General features: G+C 35.2%; 1 protein-coding gene across 2 annotated transcripts in view; it reads right to left on the bottom strand.

The window, feature by feature from the left end:
• Positions 1–4,562: 4,562 nt before the first annotated feature.
• Positions 4,563–21,460, bottom strand: part of SLC30A9 (solute carrier family 30 member 9) — a 77,907-nt gene continuing 61,009 nt past the window's right edge. Inside the window, exons 16-18 of one of the 2 annotated variants that reach the window (XM_037529080.2) lie at positions 19,079–19,208; positions 15,915–16,028; positions 4,563–7,843 (exon numbers count right to left, since the gene is read on the bottom strand). In XM_037529080.2, coding sequence (XP_037384977.1) covers positions 7,799–7,843; positions 15,915–16,028; positions 19,079–19,208 — 289 coding nt within the window. In that variant the 3' untranslated portion in view covers positions 4,563–7,798. The remainder of the gene's footprint in view (positions 7,844–15,914; positions 16,029–19,078; positions 19,209–21,460) is intronic. The other variant, XM_054688512.1, reaches the window with a different exon arrangement.

The following is a 21,460-nucleotide window of genomic DNA, read 5'->3' as shown; positions in this document are numbered from 1 at the left end:
AGATAGTGGGGAGATTCGTCATAGAGGACATATAAGCCTTGTCAGAACTTTTATTCTGTGTGAGATGAGAAGCCATCAGGTTTTTTAGAAAAGAAACTACACAATCTGGCATAGCTTCAAAAAAATCACAAGCTGTCATGCTGAAATAGAATGTGTGGGCTACAATTATGGGGCAAAATGGTTAAGAGGCCATTCTGATATTACTATACTAATTGAGATGATAAGAAATGGATTTTAAATTTTGGAGGTAGAATGAGATGCTGAATTCCCATTGCATGAAAAATAGATGAGCCAGCCATGGATTCAAGGTTTTGGACAACTAAAAGGAAAAAGGTATCATTTACTGAGAAAGAAAAAGCCAAAAGAGATATTTTTGAAGGTAAGGTAAAGAAATTGGGAGTTTTTCTTTTAAATGTCTACTTTGAGATATTGTCATCTCCCAAACCTCAGTGACTCTCTCATTACATATATTGTGGGCTAATTGTCATTTTCTTCCATTGTCATTTTCATTCAGGAATCTAGGTAGCCCCTATCTGGAACATGCCATTCTCATGGAAGAAGGAAAATAGAAATAGGAGAATTGTGCAATAGCTCTTAAAACATCTACTGAGGCACAGCATACTTACGTTCACATTATATTGATCAAATCCTGGTGTTTTTTTTTTAAGATTTACGCACGCATACTGAGCTGGGGTGCAGACCAGAGATGCGGGGAGTGGGGGTGAGAGGATTCACCAGAGACAGAGTGGGAAGAACAGGCAGAGCTACTGAAACACACTGCTGAGAGGAGCAGCAGGTTAGACAGGAGAGGTCTGCTGTGCCACGTGGGCAGCTCCCAGCCTGGGGATTGAATTTGTGCTGCAGAGGCTGTGGATAGCTTCATAGTGCTATGCTTAATCCCTTGTGCCACCAGGGAGCCCCTGATCAAACCTGTTGTCCAACTAAATCTAGTAACAGGAGATACTACAAGTCATATGGGAATGACTACTCAACATGATGCATAGTTTCCTACATAAGAGCAATGAATAATTGGGAACAATCGTATAATCTAACATATTACCGAAGTGGGCATGTCAGTAGAGCTGAATATGCATGTGGGGTTCAAGGCTGAAAATCCAGGTTTTAATAGGTGATGGTTTTAATAAGTCAAGGGATTGAATCATTCAGTGAAATGAGTATAGACAAAAACTGTAAGACACACCAATGCTTGGAGGTTAAAGGAGGACCTTGCAACACACATACACATACATACACACACACCACAAACAAAACAACTAAAAAATAGTCAGCATTGAGCACAGATATTCTAAAAACTCTAGAGAGTTCTAAAAGATTCGGGGTCAAATTCTGTGAAAGGCCGGTAAGGTGAGAATTTAAGATTGACCACTGAGTTTAGTAGTATAAAGATCAACCACAGGGCTAGTGGAGAGAGCTGACAAAAGCCTGACAGGAGTATGCTTTGAGACAATGGGTAAAGAGAGCACCAAGTATATAGAATTCCTTTGAGTTTCACTGTAAAAAGAAACACAGAAATGGGAATGTAGTTGAAGGGTTTATTCTTATGGACTTTTTTCGGTGTGTGTCTTATTTTAGTCTGTTTTTCTAAGTAGGAAAACTAAGGAGAAAAAAATATTTATAAAAATCATACTAATTTTGTTAGGATCTTATACATTGTCAGACTTAAGGAAACTTAAATAAACCTAGTAAAGCAAATGCAATTCTTTATGGGAATTGCTCAGGATACCTCCCATTAAGTGGACTCAGCTTAGGATCCCAATCAACATCTATGCTTGAAACAGCTTACCATTCACTGATCCATGGTTTCTAATTACTTGGTTCTGATTCAGGCCTTAGTGAATCTGGGAAGGCCAGGCCTCAACCCTGAGTAAGTCCTCTGTTCTAGTTCTTAGAAGAGGGGGTGATCCAGATGAGACATTCACCAGCTATGACCATCAAAAATGACTTCACTTACTTGGTTGACAATACTACCATATCTTTTTTCTAGAAGGGTCTCTACTGACCATCTAATACCTTACATATATCATAGTACATAGTAAGTGCTCCACACCATATATTGTGTTCCATAGTATATAGTAAGTACTCAATAAACTTTGATGTGGGCTGTCAATTTGTCCAAAGTATTATAAGAAAATTGGATCAATGTGTTCCCTTGGAACTTCAAATATTGCTGATGTTAAGACTCATCCAACCACTTAATGCTTTTCTAACCTGGATGAAACTGTTATAGGTCCAGGAGTAATTTATAGTCAATCTCCTTTAAACAAGATTTAATAAAGATAGCATTCACATTGCAAAGCAATTTCTTAAAATTGTAAGCTCCTCTACTGCACTTAAAAGTAGATTTTAAAATATTTAATTTACCTAATTCCCAGGAACTTACTTCTTATATAAAATGTGGTAAACCTGTAACTCCCCTTGTTCTCACCATTTGAATCCACCAATCTCTTCATCTCTCAGGCCTGTAGATGATGAATGTGTCGCATTGAGCTCTTTGTTGGAATAACATGTAAACTAACATTAACCCTCAGAATCACATAGTTTGTCAAACTGGTAAGATTTGATGGTTCACATTTTTTAGGGTTGACTTGTTCCCTAATGTTCACAATGTTGACTATGCATTTGAGAGATGAAAAGATCAAAATGTTTTGAAGAAGACAAATGTACTAGCTCAAAATTACACTAACTAGCTTGGAGCCCTAAGTTACAGCCGAAGAATTAATTATGTATCAGTACATTTCTAAGAACCAAGCTAGGATTTCTCCCCTCTGCCTCCAACAATTAAAAACTGGCACTATTTTGTCATACATTATAAAATGCACTCAAGTATAAGAGATTAGGATTAATTTAACCTACCAAAAGAACTTTTTGTAATAATGGTACTGTTCTGTATCTGCACTGTCCAAAATTGTAGCCACTAGCCTTCATCTGTGCTACTAAGCTCATGAAAATGTGGCCAATAAAACTGAAGAACTCAGTTTTTTATTTAATTTAAATGTAAACAGCCCCGTATCACATGAGCTTATCATATGGTAATGCACAGCACTATACATTTTCTTGATGTAATGACTTTCAGTAAACATGAAACTCTTGAAACTGGCTGTGTATCTTTAAAATCACAAGATTAATGTATGTTTTTCATCATTTGCACAGAATGAGGGAAATTTATATAAGTGTATGTATGTACATAAATATATACATCACATATTTAGAAGAACACAAGATCTTAGTATTAGTTGCCTCTGGGAAAAGAAAATGGGCCATTAGGAGTTAGAATTGAGAGAATGTCTCCTATGCATCTACTTGAACATACTTAATTGTTGATCATGTGAATGTTTTATCTATTCAAATACACTTTTAAAATATTTAAAAAATTTTTGATTAATACCAATTTTGTGGTCACTAAATTTCTTTGCTAGATGGTACAAGTCAGCAACAATTTAACTAATTATTATCTTTCTGGATATGTCTCTAAGGTAACATGTAAATATTGCTTGAAAATAAATTTCAGAGGTGGCAGATAGCCTGACTTCACAAAACATCAGTGTTCTGTTGTCATGCCACCCCACCCATCCCTTCCTCTGTCCTAAGCAGTTCAAGTTAGATCCAGCTAGCTATTCTGACCACAGAATGTTAATTGATTACTTCAAAATAAAATTAAGATTTCATTTCTACTTTCTATACACTATTACTTTTCATGGGCTTTTTAGTAGAGCGACTTGTAGAGAAACAGGTTCTGTGAGTTCAAATCCTTTACAAGGGGTGTAACCTCAGACACATTAAGTATCTACTGTATTTGTTTTGTTATCTGGCCAAAAAAGAATAATCATCTCCATTCACTCTTTGTAAGGATTAAATGGATTACTACTAGTAAAATGAGATCTGGCATAAAGAGCTCAAATTATCCTGTTGCTAGCTATTATAATACAAATAAGTATTTTTTGCTTTTAAGTCTGTTTTAAAACTTCTACAAACCTTAAAAACAGACAAAATTCTATATTTTGCTCTGTAGATTCTAAACTATAGTATTTTTATTTTTCAATGTTTTGATTTTGTGGAAGGAACTATACACTCTCAAAATATCAAATACTTTAAATAGTTTTTGAAAAAGAAAATATATTTGGAATTCCTACAGGACAGTATAGAATTCAACTTGAATCCCAACATATACTGTTTTTAGGGTATAACTTTTGATGATATATTTTGTGTTTTTTCCTCTAAATAAACAATATAGATGTATCACAAAAGAAATTTCTTAGTTATGTGATCTACTTTTGACAAAATGTAATGATAATATGTATTAAGGGATATATTTGGATTTGTGCTTTACCAGGCACATTATCCTAATGATACACTAATTATAGTTCTCTTTTTGATGAAACCTGATTATAAAATAATTAAGTATTGTTATATTTTGGTTTTGCAAAACCAGAAAACTTACAATCTAACAAGCAAACTCAATAATATGTCCTGTTAAAAGATACAGATAACATTTTCAAGGTAAAACATATAAGATTACACATATGAAGTAAAGAAGCATTTATTTTTAACATTTTTTTATCAAGGGGGAAAAAAATTCCAAACTAGTAAGTGAACTGCCCTAACTCACAAGTGGCACTTATTAAGGAAAAACATATCCTGAGGTACCAGGGCCATCATACTATGATGGCAAAATCAGATAGCTGTAATACAACACATCAGGAAGAAAAATTTTCTTTTTCCATAAAACCAAGCCTAGCGATGCTAGTAAACTTAAATTAAAATTTAAAGGCTGCCAGACCAAACTTCTGTATAAATGCCTTTCAAAATCCCATTCCAGAAACAGGGAAGAGGGATTTAGGGGAGATAATCTTTGAATCAACATCTTACCTCCAATTCTTTGCTTCATTGACTTCTGAAACTACGGCAAATTGGGGGTCAGCACATTTAAAAGAAATGTCAAATCCTGACAAATGCAAACTAAGAAAGACAGCATAGATTCCAAATTCCTATGTGATTTTCTGTAATTCCAGGCATTTTAACTCAAAAAGTTATCAGATTTCAAACTTAAGTCATTTTCCTGAGATGGTATAATTTTGGCAAAAAGAAGTACCCAAATTTTGGGGAGAGTTAAGGTAATATTTAAATATATGTCAACTTAAAATCCAAAATCTATCATATTTTTATTCTGGGCTATTTCATGTGTGCATGCGCACATGTCGGAGGAGGAGGTTATATGCAAAAATAAACCGTGTTGATGAAAAACTGAAAAATTTCCAATCTGATTCTCAGTTTCTTCAATGTATGTTCAGAAATCTTCCTCTTTAGAACTGGATACAATTGACCGCCAGCATGATCCATTTAAAAATAGATTTTCTTTCCTCATCCTCCCACTGCCATGGTTTTAAAAATGTGCCACTTTTAATAGTTTGGGGCCTGCTACTTATATAGTTGATTAAAGATTCATTCTCAGCCAAAACTGAAAACAAGTTACCTTACCTTTGATAGTTATCATAGCTTACTATAAAAGTTATTTTCCTTGGAAATAAGAGTAACATATACTTAAACATTCAAATGCTATACATCAGGGTAAGACAACTTTGGGGGAAAAAATCCAAGAATCCTATTATCTTATTTTTAAGAAAGAGATTAAATTCCTCAGTTTTAAAAATCAAATTTGACTCAAAAAATTAAAAAATAAAAAGGATGTCACACATTTCCTAGTTTCACAGAAATACTCAAATTCTTAGGTATTCTATACTTCTTTATATCAAATTTTGCTTAAACAAATTAAAATATCAGTGCAGAACAGAACTGGAAAGAAATGATAAAAACATAAGCTTTCAATTACTATTTAGGAATAGATATGATCTCAATCAAAATCAGACTAGAAACTTAAATACCAAGAATGGGCCTCCTTTTAAGGGAATCCTAAAAGAAAAAAATCTTACCGTTTGGAATAACTTCACATCAACATAATTTTTTTTTTAATGAGTTAATTATTCTTGTCTACCTAGGAGAAATTTTTCAGAGTAATTTTACTAGGAGGAAATTGGATATAATTTAGTACCTTTCAATAAGGCAATGACATGGAATAACAAATGGCAGGTGGGAGAGGGGAAACAAGAAGAGCATAAGAAGAGCATAGGAAACAGAATGAATTACAATGGGTTTTTAAAGCTTTTTTTTTTAAGTCAGGTCGAAGAATTTGAAACTGTTAAGAACACAGAATCAATTGTATATATAAAACAATTTTATATCCTAAAAGATAAAACTGGAATGTTATTTCAATTAAAATACACAGATTGAAAAATTCTCTGTAGAGGTAAAAAAATTTACACCAATGTAAATTTTCATAATTTTCCAATAAATGACATTTCTAGATCAAAAATTGCCATTACAAAATCTTTAATCAAATGTTTATTTTTGTTTCCAGCATTACAATTTGCTGTAATTCATAAACTTCAATCTAAGTAAGATTTTAGACACTGACCTCATACAGGTAGTTAGGTCTTTATGTCAAGCTCTCACTTATCCAGCAAAGAGATCACTCAGCCACTACTCTTGTGTGGACAATGCTCACTGCTACCTGACAATTTAAAGTGCATTATGAGTTGTTTTGATGAATGGAGACAAAGCTGTGTTTTTTCACTAAATTTTCGGTTACTGGATTGATATTTTTTCAACTTGGTAACTTATGATCATTACAATGCTACTTACATAATTTTATAGCCACATAGTATGATAAATGCCCACTTACAACTGCAAGAAACTCATGTTACAGACACACCATTGACTATGATATTATACAAAATCATGGCCACAAGTTTCCACGTAAAAGATTTACTTCTCTTTCTCTTAAAGCAAGAAATATTCCACAGTTCAGATTTACATAAGTAGTGCATCTTTTTAAATAAATTAAAAATAAAATGCTGTCCTGTAAGTAAAATTATAAATATTCTAGTCCATTTTACAGAATGTTTAAATGCTCGTAAATGCATTATCTCCAAGTAAATATACACTGTGGCAGTAAAGCCAGTTAGAAAACAAAAACAAAAAACCAGTCATCACACTGATCCATGGAAAACATCTAGAGTTATTTTATATCTCCTATCATTAGAAAAATTATGCATAATAATGGGAAAAAGCAAAGGAAAGGTAAGAAACTTTACAAAATAACTAGTATGACCTAAAAGTATACTGAAATGTCTTCCTTCAATTCAGTAACTAAGCCATTTCTGGAATGAACATTGACAGATAACTAAGTTAGAAGACTCTTCCTATTAGTGCTCAGGGCAAAATGACATGTTATGTAGAAATAACTTCTATATTCTATAAGGAAAGACAAACTTTAAATAGTAACAGTTTAAAAACTACTAACCAAAATTTAGCTAGAATATTCAAGATTGGCAGGTTTTGATGGAGTGAAATCTTTAGTAGCTACAAAATTAAAAATCATAATCCTGTGCCTGCTGCTTATTTTTACCAAAAAAAGAACATGATTGCAAGGTACAATACTTCTTGACAGGCTAAAATGAGAAATTGTGAAAAATTTAAGTAAATGTCTCTTACTAAAACAAAAAGAAAAAACCATGATTTTCAAATTAATTCAACTTGTAATATGTCTCATAGAAATATGAAGTCATTTTAATTCTGTGGACTGTTGAATTGCCTTTACATAAAGTATTTCCTCATCTTTAAAAACATGGCTTCTGAATGGCATTAACTCCTTCCAGGTGCGAGATCAGGCTTGACAAACTTGTTTCCAAGATTCCCTCCAAGATGATTCATTTCATCACATCTAAAGTATCTCCAAATCTACATGTCGAACTTCAGGATTTCGTTTCTGAAAGGAAAAATCACCACCACATTATTCTTAACAAAACAAAATCTTCCTTTGTTTATTTTGGTCACTAAAGCCACTGAAACCACCTGATTAAGCTACTTCATTGTAGCATACTGGCATATTTGCATAAGGAAAAAATAAGATCAATAGATGAATAGAGTAAGTAGTTCCCCCACCTCCATGTATGCAACAAGCATTACAAAGCCCTGGTACTTGCTCTGGTTTGTGATGAAAAGAAAATCACTATATTTATTTTTAAAGATTTATGTATTTATTTATTTATGCATACAAGAATTGGGATATAGGCCAGATGTGCGGGGCGGGGGGGGGGGGGGGGGGGGGGGGGGGGGGGGGGGGGAGGATTCACCAGAATAGGTAAGTGGGGAGCAAAACAGGCGAATCTACGGAAATACACTCCTCAGGGGAGCAGCGGGTGAGACAGGAGAGATCTGCTGCACCATGTGGATTATAGCCCTGGCTGGGGATCAAAATCATGCCACAGTGGCTGGCGATAGCTTGATAATGCTGAGGCTTTAACCCCTGTGCCACCAGAGAGGCCCCTTTAAAGCAATAATCAGGGCCTCCCCAGTGGTGCAGCGGTTGAGCACTGGGTTGCGAAGCTGCCCACAGCCTCTGTGGCGCCAGTTCGATCCCCGGCTGCTCCCCGGCCACTGAAGGAGGGTCCCACATGGCGAGTAGACCTATCCTGTCGCCCGCTGCTCCCCTCAGCAGTGTACCTCGGTCCTTCTGCCTGCTCTGCTCCCCGCTCTGGTGAATTCTCTCACCCTCCCATGCTTCTGACTGTACCCAGTGTTTGTATAAATAAATAAAAATAAATCTAAAATAAATAAAGCAATAATCAAAATAAGTAAATTGGTATTTACTTACCTAACATATTTTAGTAACAATTCATATAGCCTTGGGTCAGGTGCTGGACTAGAAAGTGTATCAGGGTATGACTATTAAATAAGAATCTGTTCCTGACCCTGAGTGGCTCGGTTTAGCTAGGAAGACAAGTATAGCAATAACAATCTATGAGTAAAAACATGATGGCTAATAAGTTAATGTTTAATGAATACTTTTTGTCAAGTACTGTGTTAAGTAAGGGGCTTCAAATATGTGATTTGAAATCCTCATAATAATCCAATTATTTCCATTTTACAAATGGGAAAACTGAATTTTGAAAAAGTTAAACTGCCCAAAGTCATACAGCTAGTAAGTGATGAAGGGAGGACAGATTCAGGCCTGACTTCATACTCTAAGTTCCTAACAATTACAATGTACTAAATGATAACTCTGGGAATAAAAGTGCGAGATGTACTGTATTACTTTGAGATCCAGAAGGACTTCCCTGAGGATATAATAATAATATCTAAGTGAGATTTGAATGCAGTGAGTTTTCCAGACAAATGATAAAGAAGATCTAAGTAGAAGAAACAGCATTAACACAGTCAGACAGTCTAGAAAGTAAGCTTTGCTATGTACTAACAGAATGGTACAGTTTGCAAAGAAGTTGCAAAAAATGGCAGAGTTACAGTCTCCCTGGTGGCACAAGGGGTTAAGTCTCAGCACTATGACGCTATCAGCAGCCACTGCTGCATGAGTTCGATCCCCAGCCAGGGAGATAACCCACAAGGTGCAGCAGACCTCTCCTTACTGCTCCCCACAGTGTATTTCAGTAGAGCCACCTGTTCTGCCTCTGGTGAATCCTCTCACATACATAAACCCGCACCCCGCATGTCTGGCCTACACTCCAGCTCCTGTATGCATGAATAAATAAAATAATTTTTTTTTAAAAAGGGGAGAGTTAGTATGAGGTTGGACAGGTGAGCAGAGGTCAAATTATGAAAAATCTTAAATGCCTGCTTAAGGAATTTCAAAACAATAAAAAAATCTTTATTATATTTCTACTTTATGTTAGGCACTGAAATATAAAATAACGAACAGGAAACAAACAGTATCTCTCCTCAATGAATTTACAGCTACTGGTGAAGATAAGTAATCAGGTGATTACAAGTCTATGACAACATAACAAATTAAAGGGTTTTGGCATTTTTCCCCTCTGGGTACATAAAGGAAGTTTACCTAGTTCAATTTTGGGAAAATGAAAAGTGTAATAAAATGTAATATAATGATACTGTAAGAATGGAGGGCAGAAGAGAATGTAAATAAGATAACTAAATATATACCTATCAAAGAAAAAACAAATGATGTCAAAGCAGGTAGAGAAAAAACTTAGATGTAAAATCTATCCATAAATATAAAAGAAATACTGAAAGTATTAAACATTGGTTATTCTCAGAAGCAGATTTAAAGATTTAGAAGGGTGAAGCAGTTGACACTTCTGATATAAGCTCTTCAGTTCTGTTTAACTTAATAAATTTTGAATAAATATAGAAAGATAAATCAGAAGAGTAAAAAAGCTCCTCTGATTTTGATAATCATCCCGGTTAATTGTGACCTTAAGTAAATAATATCCTAGAAACATAGGTATATTTCTCATATTAAAGAAATTCAGTTATCAAACAAAATCCTGGTAAGTTACTGGAGTTTAGCTCCCACTATTCTATTGAATGTACACTGAGATGTTTCTTATAATTAGTGTTGTTACTTTCCCCTAGATCCTAGTGTGAGAGTGACCAAAAATCACAGAAAGCATACTTCTGTTCTCAATATTTTATCTGAAACTATTCTCTATGTCTAGAATTGCTTAAATTTCATAAGTAATAAAGATTTCCTCAAACAGAAATGAAACTGAATTTTATTTTCCTACTCCAATCAACCCTTTCTCATCCCATTATGACTTAGGAATTTTTACCAGGAAAGTCTGAAGTTATTTTATTTAAAAAGCACTATTAGTAGACTGTATGTTCTAATAAGTTTTCCAAGAAAAGGCGACAAAAATTAATTTATTCTACTTTCTTAAAATCAAATTTTCAGAGAGAAAACTAATCAAATTCCTAAAATGCAGTCTACCCAATATAAAGCAGACACATGCAATATATGTTTGCTGACTAAATGAATAAAAGAACAGTATTAATATCTTTGTGTGTCTGGACCTAACAAGATATCATGTGCATAGTAAACACTGAATAAATATTTGTTTAAAATAATTGAAAATCAGTAATTGTTGTCCAACTTATAATTTTTATTCATTTATTCAACAAATATGTATTGATCTATTATGTCCCAGGCACTAGTCAATGCAAACTAGAACATTTTACACATCACAGACAGATTTTATTCCAACACTCATATTAGGGGAGATAAAACCAAACTATGTAATTTATTTTGCAATGTTATATACTCAAGTTAAGAAAATACTGTAGGAGGATGCAATTAGAGAAGCAAAAGACAAAGTAAAAGGGCAAAATATTTAACCAGAACATTACTTATAAATTTGCAAGTGCTATGGCATCTTCCCACTGAATTAGTTACCAATAGTTATTTCAGCCCAAACATAAAAAATTTCCTGGAGAAATAGAGGAGGGTCTACACATGCACTGAAACATAGCAGTAGAACAAAAACTTTTAAGTTAACAGTTCAAAGAACTCTGCCTTCCTGGTGGCACTAGGGGTTAAGGTGCAACCTATGAAGCTATCAGCAGCCACTGCAGCACAAGTTTGATCCCCGGCCAGGGAGCTACCCACATGGCATAGCAGACCTCTTCTGACTCGCCCACTGTTACCCTCAGTAGTGTATTTCAGTGTATCCACCTGTTTGACTCCCCACTCTGTCTGTGGTGAATACTCTCACCACCCTTCACAACTCTGGCCTATACCCCAGCTCTTGTATGCATTTGGGCAAGACAGGAGAGGTCTGCTGCGCCATGTGGGTTTCTCCCTGGCCGGATGGGGATCAAACTCATGCTGCAGAGGCTGTAGATTGCTTCATAGTGCGGTGCTTAACCCCCTGCGCCACTAGGGAGGCCTAAATAAATAAATCTTTAAAAAAAAGTATCACCTATTCTAATATTTGGATCAATGCATTACTCAACAGAGATAAGCACTCAACTAACAGTATTTGTGCATAATTTTATCACTGAGTGTGGCCTTGCAAACTAATTCAATAATTATTAAAATTTAAACTTAAAGGACAACCATACTTAGATACTAAAAAGGAGGAACTATGCTAGTATACAAAATTTTAATTTTCCAAAACAAAATCAGCTTTATTTTCACAAACAAGAATTACATTCATTTATTCTTTAGATTTGGTAGCTCAGCTATGAAAAAATCTTTCCCTTTGACTTAAGATTAATTATGTCTCATTAGCTTAGCCAGAGATGTTTCTACCTGAAAGTGCTATTTAAAAATGGTGTCCAAATTGAATAAATTATATAATTCAAAACCACTTTGAGATAGTTCAGTCTATTAATGATTTAAACAGCTTCTAATTAAAGCACAAAGTTAGCTAAATAAAAGTAAACTTATCTGATTGTAAGAAGTATAAATATAGTTTAGAATGACCAATTTGTTAATTATTCTCATACCTGACTGCTGATTTATAAAGCTAAAGATTTAGCTTAAAAGTCCATTATCTTCCTTGCTAGGGTAATAAAAACAGAACAGAAAAGCAATTCTCATGTCACCTTGTGCAAAAATAATCACCTCACATTTTATTTACAACAGTGGTTCTTAAAGTGGACCAAGTATCATTGGGATCCTGAGATCTATTCTAGGGAAGTCCAGTGCCAAAATTGTTTTATAATAACACTGTTATTTGCCTTTTTTACTATGCTAACATTTCCCCTCATGGTATAAAAGAAATTATGGATGAAACTGCTGTCACCTTTGCACAAGTCAAAGCAAATGGCATAAAACTATACTGGAAGTCTTTGTGCTCCTTTTCTGGTAATTTCATTTTAAAATAGCCTTCTTGAAATAGTAAAACATATTGATTTTTTTTTTCAACATTTATTTATGCATACAAGAGCTGGAGTACAGGCCAGAGATGCAGAGTGGGTGAGAGGATTCACCAGAGATACAGTGGGGTACAGAACAGGCAGACTGACTAAAAATACACTGCTGAAGGGAGCAGCAGGCAAGACAGGAGAGGTCTGCTGCACCATGTGGGTTGCTCCCTGGCCGGCTGGGGATTGAACTCATGCTGCAGAGGCTGCAGATTGCTTCACAGTGCTGTGCTATTGCGCCACCCAGGAGGTCCTGTATTGATTTATTAAACCTCAACCCTGAAGTACACTTAAAAATATTCTATGACAATATGGAAAGAATGGATAAAGTCCTTCTGCTTCATACTGAAGTTTGATGTTATCAAAAGGAAAAGCACTTGTGTGACTGCTTGAGTTATGAGCTGAACCAAATGCTTTATCCAAACACCCTTTTCACTTGAAAGAATAAAAGTGGGTATTCATTTGTGGGTATTTGACAGGCAACTTCTTTTAAAAATGAACAAATTATTCTGTTACTTCAAGGAAAATAACTAACAGTATTTGTTGCTAATGATAAAATGCAACCCTTCAAGTGAAAATTAGGATGTTGAAAAAAAATTCATACCACTACCATTAAGTCTTACATCTTCCCTATACTGGGTCTTAACAGCTTCCCAATACTTAGAAATGTATCAACATTTAAAAGATGTGCAAAAATTCAACCAATATTTTCCAAATGCCAATTCATTATGTTATAGAATCATGCATTGGCAAATGATTCCCTTAGAGTACAAAGACTGACCGAGTTTAAATATAACAGTGGATAGTAAGAATTGTAATCAAAGAGGGGCTCCTAACATTTACCCGCAGCTACTTAGAAGGTAACCTCTAAGCCTCTGAAATGTCCTGCCTGATAATTATGTCCTTAGTTAGGAGAGCAGTGATCTGCTCTAACTCCAGAAGTGGCTGCTCCACCTCCAGAAGGAAGGTGTCAGCTTTCTTCAGGGCAGCTTGGGACTGAAATGTTAGTTGCTCAGGCAATCAACTACAGAATCCCAGGAAAAATCTCTGGACACTCTGAGTTCCCTGTTGGCAATACTCCATACAGACTATCAACACCTCGTTGTCAGGAGAGTAGCACTGTTCCTGACACAACACAGAGAGGACAACTGAATCCCCAAGTTTGGATCTCTGCCTTATGCACCTCTTCCCTTGGCTGGTTTGAATAGGTATCACAGTAAAAAACCATAACTTTGTCTAGTAAAATCATTCAGAAAAATCTGTGAGTTCTAGTGAATTATCAAACCTGACTGTGGTCTTACCAATCCCTTTAAATTGCAATTAGAGTTAGAAATGAGGATAGTCTTGTACATTGTACCCTATGACTTCATAAACAGTATACTGAAAGTTCACTGATGCGGTTTTAGATTCCATACTGAAATCTTTAAGATTTCAGTAAGCTTTAAGAGGCTATCAGTTGTCAAATTTTGGTGTAGTATTAAAAGAGAATAAAACAATTATCTGAAAAAGCAGTTAAGAGTACTTAAAAAGATTTCCTCCCTTTTCTTCATATTCTTCAACCAAACCAATACAACCAAACCAATATATGGCAACAGAATGAACACAGAAGTAGATGTGAGAATACAGCTACTTTAGATTTTTGCAAAAATATGAAACAGTACCACCTCTCACTATTTTTTCATTTTGGAAAATGTTATTTTTTGTTAAAATGTTATTTAAATGAGCATTTAACAGGCTTATTATACTTTGTTAAATGAACAAATATCTTTAAATTTCTCAGTCTTAATTTATAATTTGAGGGCCTCCCTGGTGGCACAAGGGGTTAAGCACTGCACTGTGAAGCAATCTACAGCCTCTGTAGCACGAGTTTGATCCCTCAGCCTGCCAGGGAGCAACCCACATGGCGCAGCAGTCCTCTCCTGACTCACCCGCTGCTCTCCTCAGCAGTGTACTTCAGTCAATCTGCCTGTTCTGCTCCCCACTCTGTCTCTGGTGAATCCTCTCACACCCCGTATCTCTGGCCTGCACCCCAGCTCTTGTATGCATAAATAAATAAATCTTTAAAAATTTATAATTGGATAAATCTAACTCAAATAAAGTATCTTCGGGTCCTCAATAATTTTTTCTTAAAGATTTATTTATGCATATTAACATAAAAAAATCATCTTATTTGAAGTGATTTTATTAATCTGACCCAATATCTATATTTTAAAAGAAAAGACAGCAAAAGTAGTGATATATTTCCCTTCAAATTGTTTCCTTTAATTTTTAAACAAACTAAAGAATAGTCAACATCAACTGAAGAAAATACATACACTATATATGTTAAAGATCATTTATAAGCTTTACTCAATATTTCAATAAAATAACCAATAGGTTGTAATGATCACCAACTAAACAGAAACAAAGATAAAATAATGTGAGGTGGACTAAAAGCAAGATGTCCATGTATGTTTATGGTAACCTTCTCTTTTTCCTAACTTATGACCTTTTATTTTCTCTAAAATATTTTGAAATGCTTTTTTAAAACTTTTGAAATAACAAAATTTTTTTGACTATTTTAGAAGCTAAGCAAGCAGTATAAACTAGTGGCTAAAGGTACAGAACTTGGAGTTACATGTAGTTCAAATCCCAATTCCTGGCATCACTGTGGCCTAGGGGTTAACTGTCAGTGCTACCACTGTGCAGGCCCATCACTACAGTGTGAATACAATCCCCAGCCAGGGAGCTGGCCCACATGGCGCAGCAGACCTCTCCTGTTTCATCCACTGTTCCCCTTGGCAGTATATTTATATCTATATATTTCAGTAGATCTGCCTATTCTGCTCCCCACTCTGTGTGTGGTGAATCCTCTCACCCTCCACCATCTGCCCTGCACCACTGGCCAGCACACCAGTTCTTCTACACAATAATAGATAAAATCTTTTAAAAAAAATTCCCAATTCCCCTACTCCCTTTGGTAAATTATCCAATTTCTCTAGCCCAGTCATTTTCTCAACAATAATTTCCAATAGATCATGGGGTTACTAAGAACATTGTGTGTGTGTGTGCGTGCGTGCACATGTGTGTGTGTGCGCGCGCGTGCAATTAGCATAGTGCCTGGCACAGAGGAAGTACTCAAAAAATAGTTGAAATTATTATTAAAAAATTCATCTTACTTTCAGCTCCTTCTCAAGTCTATCTACTTCAGCTCCTAAAGTGTCAATAATATTCTCTCCATGTTTAAGCATAAAGGTCTCTAGTTCTTCAGGAGTTTTCACTTCCTGTATTTCCTATAAAGAAAATGAAGACAGAAAAAAAAAATAAGTATGTAAAAAATCATGGTGGTATGGTGATGATTTCTTAAAAAAAAAATAGCTTACTGTTATAAACATCATGAAGGTTAATGGAAAATTTAAAACTTTTAAGTCAAAGTCAATGGGCAACCTATTTCCAAAAAAAAAGAATTTTTTTCAAGAAAAAGTAGGAAATCACAGCTTACACAGAAGTAGCATGACAAAATTAGTGGGAAAAAATGGACTATTCAATAAACAGTGCCAGGACTATTATTTTTTTATAGGAATAAAATATTAAATCTCTGTGTCAGACCTTTAAACAACTTTAAGTATATTAAAAATCTACCAGTAAAAAACCAACTCAAAATGGATTAAAGAACTAGACATAAGACCTGAAACCATAAAATACAAAGAAGGAAACAGAGGCGAAACATTACGTGATATGCACATCAAAGACATCTTTACAGACACATCACCCAAAGCAGTGATAGTGAAGGCAAAGATAAACAGCTGGGACTACATCAAATTAAAGAGCTTCTGCACAGCAAAAGAGACAATAACAAAAACAAAGAGAAACCCCACCGACTGGGAGAACATTTTGCACACAACACTAATGATAAAGGACTGATCACAAAAATCTACAAAGAGCTGATGAGATTCAACAAAAACAAAGAAAATAATCCAGTCAAAAAATGGGCAGAAGAGCTAAAAAGAAACTTCTCTGAAAAGGAAATGCAAATGGCCAACAGGCATATGAAAAAATGTTCAGCATCACTTGTAATCAGGGAAATGCAAATCAAAACTACAATGAGATACCATCTTACACCAGTGAGAATGGCACCTATTAAAAAAACTAGCAACAACAAATGTTGGCGAGGTTGTAGAGAAAAAGGAACTCTCCTGCACTGTTGGTGGGAGTACAAACTGGTACAACCACTATGGAGAGCTGTGTGGAGATTTCTGGACCTACTAAACATAGAGCTTCCATATGATCCAGCAATTCCACTCCTAGGTATTTACCCAGAGGACACAGAAACATCAATTCCAAAGAGCACCTGCACCCCTATGTTTATAGCAGCACTATTTACAATAGCTAAGCTTTGGAAACAATCCAAATGCCCAAAAACAGATGACTGGATCAAGAAGATGTGGTACATATACACCATGGAATATTACTCAGCATTCAAAAAAGATAAACACATGCAATTTGCAGCAATATGGATGGAGCTGGAAGGGATCATGCTTAGCGAAATAAGCCAGAAAGAAAAAGAAAAATACCGGATGGTCTCACTCATAGCAGGAATCTAGAAAACTTAAATAAGGGACCAGGAAAAAGAATAACTATAAGAAAGTAAAAATCAAAATCAACAAACAACTATGAACCAGAAACACTCTATGGGGGGCGGGGAAAGGAGGGATTGAGGTCAAAATAAGGGGGTTGTAATTGTATGGGGAATATAAAAATAAAATTTAAACTAAAAATAAATAAATAAATCTTTTGAAAAAAAATAAATAAAACTCAAACCCAGTCAACTGAAAAAAAAAAAAAAATCTACCAGTAAAAAAAACCATAAAACTTTTAGAAAAGAGAATATTTTTTGGTAATGGATAAGAATTTCTCAAGCAAGATAATAAAATGGATAGAGAAACTACAAATTTGACATTTAATTCATAATCACATTAAATCTTCTGTTCAATGAGGTAAAATGGAAATCACAAACTAGAAAAAGATATTTACTAAAATTAGTATCCAGTATATTTAGAATAAGATGCCTACAAATCTATCAAACCCTTGATTAACTAAAAAAACCAAAACTGAAGTAGAGGAAATTCCAATGGTCAATAAATTTCAGTGTTTATCAACCTTACTACTATCAGGAAATTAAAAATGTAAAAATAGGGCCTCCCCAGTGGCACAGCAGTTGAGCGCTGGGTTGCGAAGCTACCCACGGCCTCTGCGGCGCCGGTTCGATCCCCGGCTGCTCCCCGACCACGGGAGGAGGGTCCCACATGGCGCGCAGACCTCTCCTGCCGCCCGCTGCTCCCTCAGCAGTGTACTTCAGTCCTTCTGCCTGCTCTGCTCCCCGCTCTGGCTCTGGTGAATTCTCTCACCCTCCCGCGCTTATGACTGTACCCAGTGCTTGTATAAAACAAAAACAAACAAACAAACAAACAAATAAATAAAACATGCCTCTATTAAAAAAAAAAGTTTAAAAGTATAAAAAAAATGTAAAAATAACAAGATATTATTTATACTTATCACAATGATAAAAATTTCAAAACTGTCAATAAAATCTAGTAAGAATGTGCAGAAATAGATGGTAGAAATAAAACTGACACACCTTAAGAACAACCTCCCCGTATCTAGAGAAACTGAGATATGCACACCTGATGGCCCCTATTTTATATTTAGCTACATAATTCCCTTACTAAGAAAACTGCCAAAAAGTATAGAAACTGAATGGAAGTGGTAGTTGTTAAATTCAGGAAAACTGTTTATTCTAGTGGAAGGGGAACAAGATCTAGAATGAAAAAAAAAGGTCTTTGAGTGATTTTGTAATGATTTCTTTTTTTAAGATAAGCAAATAAAGGCAAGTGGTAAGCTCAACACTTTATAAATTCTTTTAACCTATTTTTAATGAAAAAGCTTGCATTCTGGAGTTACAGAAATCTAAAACCATATCTGACTCCATATTATGCCTCTGCAATTTTGGGAAAGTTCTTAATCTCTTTGTCTCAATTTGCCTATATATAAAAATGAAAATATTATTTCTTTACCTCACAGGCTTGCTGAGAAATAAATTAGGTAACATATGTAAAATGCCTGGCATATAACAAGCATTTTAATAATAAGTTTGCTCTTCTGCTGTCTCCTCCAACCCATTCTATAGTAAATAAAAGGATCTCTGTCAAATTTTGGAACCCTAAGTAGTTGAAAGCTGAAATGACTCTAAGACCTGTAAAAGAAAAAGTTTCATTTTATTTACTTAAAAAGGAATTTTTCTAACCCTTGATTATGTAAGAAAACAATAAACACATAAACTTACTTGAAGCATTTGGTCAAAATCTTGTTTTTCCAAATATGACCTTGTAACAACTCGTCCATCAAAATCTACTTCTGCCTTAAATCTTACTTTACCTAATCCCAGATCTGTGGCTTTAACATCATGAATTGCCCTGCAATCAATAAAAAAATGCATAAATTTATGTACACGTGCATGCAAAGTCAAGAATTTTTGTTTATCTTCGACAGTGATGAAAGTGGATTAAGATATGCTTTCAGAGTTAAATACCACCATTAAATGCCACCTACCATTTTCCAAACAAATGTCCATCTAGCTCTTTTGTATAGTGCTATACACAGATGCAAATGTAATAAATATAATTTTATGATTGCTTGTATATTTAGATATATAATTTCATGATTTGTATATACATAAATTGTGAAGTTTGTGATTTATGAAAAATCAACTCCTTTTTTTCCTGTTTTCAAAGTCTTTGAAAGTCTTCATAAAATTTTGTGACACACTCTATTAGGAGATAATAAGATACACTAATGCCATTCGCAGTAACATGGTTGGAGCTAGCAGGAATTATGCTCAGTGAAATAAGTCAGAAGGAAAAAGAAAAATATAAGATGGTTTCACTTATAGGAAGAATATAGGTGAGCCAAATAAGACATCAGGGGGAAATATAATAACAATACAAAATAAAACAAAACAAAAAGAAACAGACAATTATAAACCAGGGACATCCTGCAGGGGAGGAGGAGGGAGAGGGAACAGAGGGAGGAAGACAGAAGCACAGGGGACTGTGGTGATGTTGCATGGGTGCACTGAAGAAAATTCTATGGGGGCTATACCTGAGGGACAGGGGCAGGAAGCAAACATTGAGAACAATGAACAAGGGGGCCTCCCCTGGTGGCGCAGCGGTTGAGCGCTGGGCTGTGAAGCTGCCCGCACCCTCTGCAGCGTCTGCTCGAACCCAGGCCGCAGGTGAGGGTCCCACATGGTCGCAGACCTCTCCTGCTGCCCGCTGCTCCCCTCGGCAGTGTATTTCGTCGGTCTGTCTGTTCTGTTCCCTGCTCTGGCTCTGGTGAACCCTCTCACCCTCCCGCACTTCTGACTACACAGTATAAATAAAATAAATCTTTTTAAAAAAAGGTAAAAAAAAAATTTAAAAAATAAAAATGAACAAGGATGTAAAAAATATATTTAAAAAACAAAAGAAAAAAGGAAACAAAAAGAAAGTAACAATTACCTAAAGGGACTGATATGGGGAATAATGAGCCAACATTTATAAAATGCTTAATACAGTACCGACTACATAACGGGCATTTAATGAATGCCTTTCATCAAGTAGGTAAGATTGCACCTTTACAGATAGATGATAAAATGGCCTCATAGGGACATGAGACTTGCCCAAGGAAATTCAGTTAGTTGATAGTAGAGCTTGGACTTATCCTGAGATCTTCAGATACCCAAACCCAATGATTGTTCCAATATACCACTTTGGCTCAAAGAAGCAAATGCTCAAGTATAACAACTTTTCATCCTTCCTGCTTATCTCAGGAATCCAGCTTCCCTAGACAACTGTTAAGAAATTCTTTTCTTGGGCCTCCCCAGTGGCGCAGCAGTTGAGCGCTGGGTTGAGAAGCTGCCCGCAGCCTCTGCAGCGCCGGTTCGATCCCCGGCTGCTCCCCGGCCACCGGAGAAGGGTCCCACATGGCGCGCAGACCTCTCCTGCCGCCCGCTGCTCCCCTCAGCAGTGTACTTCAGTCCTTTTGCCTGTTCTGCTCCCCGCTCTGGCTCTGGTGAATTCTCTCACTCTCCCGCGCTTCTGATTGTACCCAGTGCTTGTATAAATAAATAAATTAAATAAATCTTTACAAAAAACATTATCTTTAAAAAAAAAAAAAGAAAGAAAGAAAAAAAAAAGAAATTCTTTTCTTTCCATGGCAATTACTATAACATTTTTTTCTTTACAGAACATATACAAAAATAAACACTGTGAATTCTGGGGACATAGAGAACTACCGGGGAAACAAATCTAAAAGAAACTCCAAATACTCCTTAAGAGTGATCCTCTATTTAAATAGAGTCTAAAATTCATTACCCAAAGATGTATATTTATGAAATATCTAGGGTAAAATGAAGAACTAATTATTTAATATTTATAAAGTTATAGATGCCCAATTTGAAACAAAATAAAACCTGTTGGGATTGGCAAGAGACTATATAATTTATTCATGTAAAGACAATAAAATATAAAAATTTTATCTACTTGAGTCCTTTCAAAATATTTAAAATTTTCATTTTTGACTCAAATTTAAATAGTGGCAAATGAAAATATTTTGTAAAATTTCCCTTATTATTTCCATACTGGTTTGCAGATACAAATTATGATATGCAGCTCCTATCATGGCTTCT

Source organism: Talpa occidentalis, unplaced genomic scaffold (assembly GCF_014898055.3).
Source record: "Talpa occidentalis isolate TD23 unplaced genomic scaffold, MPIMG_talOcc4v2.1 talOcc4.6, whole genome shotgun sequence".
NCBI lineage: Eukaryota > Metazoa > Chordata > Mammalia > Eulipotyphla > Talpidae > Talpa > Talpa occidentalis.
This window is presented reverse-complemented; position numbering and strand designations above follow the sequence as displayed.